This window comes from Cynara cardunculus (genome assembly GCF_001531365.2).
Source record: "Cynara cardunculus var. scolymus isolate 2C chromosome LG 2, CcrdV1, whole genome shotgun sequence".
Lineage (NCBI taxonomy): Eukaryota > Viridiplantae > Streptophyta > Magnoliopsida > Asterales > Asteraceae > Cynara > Cynara cardunculus.
The window spans coordinates 30,281,103-30,290,714 of record NC_037529.1 but is presented as its reverse complement, the minus strand read 5'-3'; the positions used below and the strand labels follow the sequence as shown (position 1 = coordinate 30,290,714).

At 36.5% G+C, this 9,612-nt stretch overlaps 1 protein-coding gene across 2 annotated transcripts; it reads right to left on the bottom strand.

Moving 5' to 3' along the window:
* Positions 1-1,071: 1,071 nt before the first annotated feature.
* Positions 1,072-9,256, bottom strand: LOC112505557 (protein STICHEL-like). 2 transcript variants are annotated; one of them, XM_025109458.1, is made up of 7 exons: positions 9,038-9,256; positions 6,737-8,938; positions 6,370-6,589; positions 3,057-3,572; positions 1,890-2,514; positions 1,577-1,649; positions 1,072-1,475 (listed from the first exon to the last, which is right to left on the bottom strand). In XM_025109458.1, the coding sequence occupies exons 2-7, from the start codon at positions 8,915-8,917 to the stop codon at positions 1,374-1,376; spliced, it is 3,717 nt and encodes a 1,238-aa protein (XP_024965226.1). In that variant the 5' UTR covers positions 8,918-8,938; positions 9,038-9,256; the 3' UTR covers positions 1,072-1,373. The 2 variants fall into 2 exon arrangements, with proteins under 2 accessions (XP_024965226.1, XP_024965221.1); XM_025109453.1 differs by having other exon boundaries at positions 6,737-9,203.
* Positions 9,257-9,612: the final 356 nt, after the last annotated feature.

The following is a 9,612-nucleotide window of genomic DNA, read 5'->3' as shown; positions in this document are numbered from 1 at the left end:
ATTTGTCTTCAATTTGTGCTACCTGCTGAGGTTTTGTTTTGCTAGACAATCTTAACATAGAGAGATGGAACTTGAGTATTCAATTAGTACCACCTGGTGATATTGATAAGCCCTGTTCTGCTTGATCAATAGTTGTAAACATGAATTCAAACATATAAATTTACCATTTATTAATATACCACAAGTTTGCACATGTATATGCTGTCTTTATATACACAGTACCACAAGAAGATACACATAATTGTAGATATTAAAGATTTCCAGAATCAAAACAAGAAGATAAAACCAATACAGAGTGGACAGTAAGAAGTATTCTGAAAACATTGATTCAAACATATACAAGGACCATTTAATAATGTATCACAAGTTTGCACATCAAAAAATATGTGTGATTTCATGTGATCCATCAGAATCATGAACATGATTACATAAACGGATTATTATTTTTTAAATTATTTTACTAAATCATATTAATATTTTATTTTAGGAATGTAAATCAAGATTAATTTATTTTATTTGAAACGGTTGCATTTAAAAATTTTAAATTTAAATTTATATTAGGAATTGACTAACATACCCTTTAATTTGATTTTAATTGTATAATTAATATATTAAAATGATTGGTTGAGATTGGTTCTCACAGTTACCACAAACAATTCAGTTCTCCCTTGAATAGGCCCCTATATATATATATATATATATATATATATATATATATACACATATTTACATTTTCCGTCCCTGTAATATATAGATAAATATTATTTTATTTTTTTAATTAAAAATGAAAATAAGTAAAAAAAAACTATAATAGTCTTGAATTTAACTGGGTTAACGAAATCTTTTTGATTTCATTAGAAGGGCTCATTTTTGTAACATGTCTCCTTCACCGTAAACCTTTCGTAGAACTTTTGTAATCGAACATCCACGTCATCAATTATTACATGATAAGTAGGTTAACTGTCGAGATGGGTACAAAATACAAACTTTTGAAACTTTGGATACAAAATATGAACTTTTGAAACTTTGTTACGTCAATTAAGAAAAATGTGTTTGATACACAACAACTAAACGAAAGTTTGTTGTATTTTAATGTATTTTAGTACAATGATTGGGATCTAACAGACTCATTTTCTCATAAACAAATCACCAATAAAAATCATCAAAATGCCAGCAATTGTGTAAGTTGAAAGGGAAGGGAAGAAAGAATGGTCCCTTTTCTTCACCTTTATTGCTGCTCCCAGAAAAAAAAAAATTGGACAAATGCAGAAATCCCAGTTGTGAAAACTTTACATGTAACTCCTCTTCAAACCCATACCCATAAACTAGTAGAGCAATAAATTAGGAAATATTCTGAATATGAATCAATATTTTCACCTTCTAGATCTCTGATCTGTCCTTCCTGATTTTCCACACTCCCCGAACAATAAAAATCTTGCACTTCTACGTGGTCCAACCGGGGTTCCAGGCTTGATCTGTTCAAAATATATGGATGTTTACTGATTACAAACAGACATGGTTTCTACTCATATTTTCAAGATTTCTTTTATTGCCCAAAGGGTTTCCGGATATTTACCTTCCCCCTCCGGTTATGCTTGCTTTTGTTCCAACATAAACAACCACCGCCTCCTGAGCCAGACTCGTATCCCCTGTATAAAGAAAATCACAAAAGTTATAGGAATCTATGAATATTCAAGTAGTACTTGTCCCGCATATCCAGGTTGTCAAGATTGGTTTATGTATATATGTGGTTTTGGGCACCACCCTCCTTTTAACCTTAGCTTTTGGGATTGAGTTCTACCCAAGTCCATTTAGCAATTACTACCTGGATATCCGTATCAGTTTGATCAAGAAAAAGAAAAAAAGAGGACAGTTTCTTGACCACTCACATGCTTTCTTTGTTGTACTTGCCAACTAAATTGCTATCATGCAACAAGCTTGGTGATATCGGATACTTATGTTCCCTCGAAAGGGTCTTCCCGTCATTGATCTTCAAAAGGTTGAGTTCACGGGTCAATTCATCTTCCCATTGCTGCTGTGATGAGGGATCATTTGATACCATTTGACGCTGATGATGATCACTTCCATCTTGAGGCAAGACTTGATTCCTCTCGGGTTTCAAACGATTCAATGATCCAGGGGTGCCTTTTTCTGCAGTTTGTAACCATGCAGTTTCTAACCTCTGTTCATGTATGATTGATTCTATTCTTTGAACCGGATTCCCGCTCTTTCTCCCTTTTGTACCACCATCCCCTTCTGCCAACACACCACTAGACTTGCTTCCAGCATCATGAAAGCTTCCTCCTGATGCCTTTATTGGTTCTTGAAGTGAATCAATCTGCTTCTGAGCCAAAACACTATTTGGTGCAGTCCCATCATCTGACAGGAATATAATTCTAACCTCTATATTGCGACAGAGAACAATCTCAAATGAGTTTGTGATGCTGCTAAGGAACCTTTCAGCTCTGCTCTTGATATCACTATTCTGAAAGACGATATAAGCAACAAGCGTGCCTGCAAGCTGAATATATTAGGCTCAAGTAGAATTAAGCAGCTTAAATGATAAAATTTTCATAACTCAGATATTGGCATGTAAAGCGCAAAATCTTTTTAATTTTGTTAAAACTGCATTAAACATCTTGGTAATTGAGTTGCTAGATGCTGATGGTAGTATTAGTATTAGTGAAAATAGGTAGGTTAAAAACATAATTTTAGGCTTTTTATTTCATGACATAATTAAAGCTTTAGGATCTAAATATAAACTGATAGGTTCCACCAGGTAAGGACATAAATTAGTAGTTTATCAATACAAGTAATGATTTGTGTTTTTTTGTTTAATTGGAAGTAAGAAGCATAGTTTAGGGGGATCTCTGCTTCTCCTCTAGTCAATATTATGTAATTTTTGTGTTGTCCTTGCCTGTGGGGAGGTTGGTATATCCATCTTATTTACTAGTTATACACATATTCATCTAGTGAAAGCTAAACTATTCACAACTAATAGCAAGGATAAACATGAAGTGTACATATAAACTAAAGCACATGAAAACATCATTTACCTTTATCTTCAGAAATAGATACAAGATTTCCGTAAGTATGTAACAGCTGCCTCAGTGTTTTAGAATGGCACTTATCAATGCAACGGACCCAGATATCATCCAATATACTTGAGTTACTGTGTCTTGGAATAGTATTTCCAACTACAACATCACCATTTGAGGCAGATGGTCCGTCCCCATTTATCAATTGCCTCTTTGGTAAGAGCACTTCTTCTGGGCTGGTTGAATTTCTGTAAATAGGCTTAGAAGCAGACTTTTGGGGTGAATAGTGAGAATCAGACCTCTGTTTCTGGAAATATATATCTTTGAAAGTAGCAGATGGATCATCATCAGTCGTTCTCGAACTCTGTCTTCTACTGCTTCCTGAAGGAGTAGGATCTGCCGATGGGGCAGAGCCAAGCTGTAAAAGGGTGGCTGTGAACCATGTTGATCTTTCACTGGAAAGTCTCAACTGTTTCTCAGCCTCAGAAAGAAGTTTCAAAGCATGCTTTAATCTCTCCAGTTCAGCTTCTGTCACTGGAGAATGTTAATAGTAACAATTAGCAGAGTAGATATATACAATTGGCCAGTTTAATTTCTTTTCTATTCTACAATTGTATGACAGTGATCAAACATATACATCATCATTAAATCTTATCTAGTGAACAAGTCAAAGCAAGGTTACTTGTTGCTGCAATTTTTTCCATAAACAGTGGTTAGTATATAAGCAAACTTTACAATGTTACAAAGAACTTCAAGATATTATAGCTATTCTTTTATCATTTGATGGCTAAAGAAACAAGTCCTTTATATAGGAGTCTTCACTTCCTCAATGAAAAATTCCAGTCCTACACACATTCAAGATAATCTTATAGAATGCTCCTAGATACCATGACAGCCCCATAGAGAATTGTAGGAAGTCGTGGATTCTTGTGTGGAGAATGCTTACTGGAAAGTCCATTGAGTGTCAAATGGGTTCCACCATAACTCCAATTTAAGTCTTGCATAGGGACAGGGGAATGTCTTTGGATAACATACCTCAAGAACAGCTAAGTCTCAAGTCCCGTCATATACGTTTCTATACTTGGAAGGAGTTCATGCATGGTCAAAGATAATCTCAAAAGAAGCTTGAGATCGAAGTAGACAAAGATTTCAAAAGGAGCTCAAGTATAAAGACCCAACATATTCTTGTGTTTGCATAGCTCTATCCTTGTATTTACATTGAGATACCTTGTAGCATATTCTGGTTAGTTCTTGCAGTTACCCACATACATAATCTTAACCACCAACAAAGAGGAAAAATAGGTTTTGTTTCACAGAATATAATTTCTTTCACAACCTCTTCACCCTTTGGGTTGCAGCTTCAAAGATTTCATACATTAATATCTAACTCATCCTTCCACATCATGAAATAACGGTGCTATGTCACATGTTCCAAGCAAAAATGGATGCAATTTGAACAATGTAGGACTCTGCTAAAGGGTTATTTCTTATACTTCATCAATAACAAGCATCGTAGATAATAGATCAACTGCAGTATAGCCTACCCTTCTGAACCACCACTGTGTGTTCCTCAGAAATCAGATCTTATTTAGACGTTAAATAGCGTCGTTAAGTATCATACCAGTGATTTCACCCACATACCATGTGTACACAAGTATGAGCATACCCTTATTAAATGTTCACCACGTTTACATATACAACGTGATTTATTCAAAAGAACGCCTTTTAGCAAATCAAGAAGTATTCTGAACACAGAATTATGTCAATTAAACCAACTGGACTTTATAAGGCACAAGCACATTGATGTCGGATTTATCATTCATGGTTATTACAGCTCAATATTAGCAATCATGTCACCAACTGAATTTGATTGTAAATAGTTCGGAAATAATATCACTATTATATAAAAGACTTGCAAAAGAAAACATGTAGATACCTAGCTTAGTGAATTTGCCCCACACCATCAGTTTCAAGAGGAAAAGTAACTTCCACATGAATTGAGCTGTGGAATCTCCGTTCTTAGGTCTGTCTACATTATGCTATCTTTTAGCGTATCATGCCTATGTGATTATGCTAGCCTTAAGGCATTATGCATCATTGTTATGTTACAGACTATACACCATGTAGATCAAGAAGGCAAGGATCAAGAAGTCTTCAATCGATTAGCTTACTCAAGGACCTATTAGGCTACAACAATATCTTGATCCCTATAGCTGCAACAGCCTTAATCAATCATCTACAACACTTGATGAAATCAGCTAGTGAAGGCTTACAAGGACATCAAGCTTTGGAGCAAATAAAGATCAACATCAATACAACTTGATTCAAATCCAGGTTACTAAATGGCTGAATAAAGTATGTAATGGGCCACTTACGCCTTGGCTGGTTTTTGTGGGTGAAAGCACTATTTATACTTTGTTTATGTAGGGTTCTATTACGGGAATATGGGTCATTCGAATTTTATTAAAAAAAGGTCCTACCTATTAGGCTATTAGTATTACATAATTAGGGTTTTATTAAATAGTTTCCTAATCTTTTAGGATTTTTTCTTTTCATGGATAAATAATAAAAGCGCGGTCAGTCGCTAACGATAAGTATCTTCCTGAGAAAGCATGTCTCATTCAATGAAGATATTTAAAATGGAAACAATATAGCTCGGCACAGCTTGCATGGGTAGCAAGATCGATATAGTGTAGAAAAAACCGTTGAGCACACATTACCGAAGCAAAGACATGCAAATATGGGTCTTCAAAGAACAATGTACGAATTACAGTTTTTATGAAACATGTAGGTAGGAAGCAAGGACCTATTTTACATGTTAACTCATAAATAAATACCCTTGCATATTACCAATTGTTGTTGGGCTTTTGTTCATTATACGTCCTCTAACCTTTCCAGAAAACACTATACCAAGACCCTAGCTATAAAGCCATAGTTAGCAAAGGAAAACAAAAAAGTAATCATGGGGTGAATTTCTCTGCAATCGAGTATTTGGGATTGTGACATGAAGATCATTTTTTAAGTTGCTTTAGTAGTTATGATTTGAGCAACATGTAGTTGTGAAACCGTGGCCCTTGTAAACTAAACTCTGATGAAATAGTCGTACAAGTTGTTGTCACACCATAAGTGCAATGTCATTTGTTTTTTTATCCTAGACGCACATCAACTGTGGTCTGTTTGCACTTATATCTCGGTTAAGTGGGTCAGGATTAAATACGAAGTATCGATGTCAAGTACTCAAGGTATATGTGGACAAACCTACCAAGGCATGTAAAGCACCATATTACTAATTAATAGCACTTTCTACAGGAATAAGTTGAGAAGAACTTACAGCTTCTACCATCAAATAACGAGTCACCATATCCAGCTTCAACAACTTGATATGTTCCAGCAATGATATCCATAATAAGCGTGGCCATTTGAGACATCAAAACCATAGGGTCAACCCCCAAATCCATAAATTCTCTTGCTCTTTTCACTGTTTCCGCTGTGTTTGATGACATTGCCAACTCCAAAAGTTCCAATAACTTCTCATCAGAGACCACTCCTACCTACAATTAACTCCAAAAGAATCAAAAAAGCAGAAAGGGAGCTTGAAAACCTTAAAGCATCAACTACATTTAAAACTAGGGAGTTAGCAAAACTACTATATTTGATAAGTTCAGAAAACTAAGAACAGCAAGGTAATAGAGACTCACAAGTTCATTCACTAGATTAGTGGTGATTCTTTTTCCTAACAAACTTAACTGATCCAACATGGTTTCTGCATCTCGAAGTGAACCCTCTACATTCAGAGCAATCAAATCAAATGCGCCTGATTCAACATCCAGATTCTCCTCCTCTGCGATTTTCCTCAACCTGATAACTATGTCACTATCCTTAATTTTGCTGAACAGATACTTTTGGCAGCGAGACAGCACAGCACGGGGCACATTGTCAAGATCGGTAGTTATAAAGATGAAAACGACACTCGGAGGTGGTTCTTCAAGAAACTTTTGGAAAGCCAACCACAACTTAGATGGTAACAGGTGACACTCGTCAATAACATAAACATTGTGCTGTATAAAGGTTGATATAGAAGGACCCATCTGCAGTTTCTTCATCAGATATCTAATTTTATCAATCCCCTTCTTATTGGAGCCATCCATTTCAGTAATGACCTGGCTCTTGCCTGTAATATAGTCAGCACATTCCCTGCAAATTCCACAAGGTCTCGTTTCTCCGGTGGCAAGGCAATTCAAGGCAGCAGCAAAAATCCTAGCAGTAGATGTTTTCCCAGTACCACGGGTACCTTGAAACAGATAGATGGGAGCAATCCTTCCCCTCATGATGGCATTAACAAGGGACTGGACCACAACATTCTGGCCAACCAAATCCTCAAAGAACATTGGCTTATACTTGTGGCTGAAGCAATTAATATTATCAAGAGATGAAGGCGAATCCCCTTCTCTTTCCCCATTTACAGCTACTAGCTCCAATCCTTCTTGACTCCTGTAGCTTGTTGACCACCTCCTTCCATCCAATCGACTCAAAGCTTCTAAATCAAGCTCCCCATAGTTAGTTGAAAGCTCATCATCTGTCCCAACAGACGAGCGGTCTCTGCTTTCAGCACCATTTGTTAACAGTGGAACAAGACCCTGGGAAGTTGTGTGGACAAGCCTCTTCTTGTTGCAAGCACCCACAGATGATCCACGGTGTCTATGATACATGGTTTGGCTCCCACACAAGATGCTGCTTCCTTTTCTCCTTAATGTATCCGAAAATGAGGGTGAATAACAACTACCACAAACTCCACCACGTTTCGGGGTACTCCTCTTGGAGGAAGACCAGTAACAAGGAATCCCACATCCCTGGCGACCCGGTAAATCCAACTGGTCGTCGTCATTATCATGGTAATCCACTCCTTCATCCCCATCATTCAAAGACCCTGTTGTCGCATCCCATGAGCCAACTGTGCTTGGATTCCTAACCCAATACTTATTAAATGAACTTGTGGACAAAGCTGGGGTGCTATAACAGTAAGATGAATCATCTTTCCTACTACCACTACCTCCCAACAATTTCGACGACTTGAGCCTAGACAGCAGAGGGGATGTCACTGAAGACCCTTTAACAACTATATCCTCAGAATTGACATCATCATACTGGTCAACTAAACTTAGTCGTCTCTGAAGTTGATGTTTTAAAGCAGCAGATGAATGTGTCATTTTCTTTGGCTTCTTCTTCATCAACGATGCCCTCCTAACTGGGGGAGTTGCTAGATTATTTGAATCTTTGCAAGTATTAAACATCTTTGAAGATGATGACGTCGCAGCAGCACAGTAGGTATCGCTCTTCGTATCCCCGTCATTTCGCGCATCGCTCAAGCTATCATCAACACTCTCCTCTCCATCACCAATACCATCATCGGCATTGCCTCTTTGTTGATGCCTTGACATTCTCCTATTATCATCTGTTTGCCCCGTGACGGAAGCGCTCCTCTCACTCTCCGATCTCTGCGTTCTCCAATTATACAAAAACACTTTCTTCTCTTTTCTCCTATTACTATTATCATTATTACTGCTACCATTAACATTGTTGTTGTTGGCGTCGTCCTTTGTATTATTCTCAGTGGGTTCTTCTACACTGTAACCACCGCTGTTTCTATAATGGTGATTATAATGGTTGCTGGGTGCAGTGGTGATGAAAGATGAAGCAGCTGCTGCAGGAACGGCGGTGGTGGATCTAGATGAACTAAGCGGAGACCGCCATGAGGAAGTCGTACCAGGATCTCGTAACGCACGAGCAGCTTTCCTAATTTGAGTTAACTCCTTCTTCAGATGCAGATTGCTGGGATCAACTAGACCACCACTATAACTACCGCTGCGCGTCCCAGACATTTTTCTTGGTGCTGCTCAAATCTGTTTAGAAAATCAAAGTATAAAAGTAGTAAATGTGAATGTGAATGTGAATGCTACAGATCTGACAGATTTGTTGATAGCTATAAAGTACAAACGTACGATCGATAGAAATTAGGGTTTGGAGGAAATGGGTTTCGAATTGGGGAGGGAAAAAGAGGATTTTTGATGCAACATTTCATCAAAATCGAAGAAAAGATTTAGGGGTAAAAGGTTGAAGTTGGTTCTTCCCTCTCAACAGTGGCTCCTCTTCAAAAAGATTCTTCCCTGATTCACCTTCACTTTTTTGTCCGACTGTTTTTATGTTTTTTTTTCTTCTGTGATTATTGCTTCCATGTAATTATTATAAATCTATACATATAATAAATAATAAGTAACTGAAGTGACACATACATACTCTTTTAAATCGATAATCTTATTATTATATTAGAAGGATATTTGCGTAATATAACGAGATACATCTTCATTTTAATATTTATCTCAGTTAATGTTATAATATAGTCTTATGTAATTTTGAAAAAACGTTGATGTTATTATTTTTTAATACAATATAAATTTGAATATATCATAAAATTTGACAAAAATATATTGATATTAGTATCAAATTAACTATTTAAATTTTTTATTTTTTGTGTAATTTTTTAATTCAATCTTTTTATTATAATATAACTTAGGTT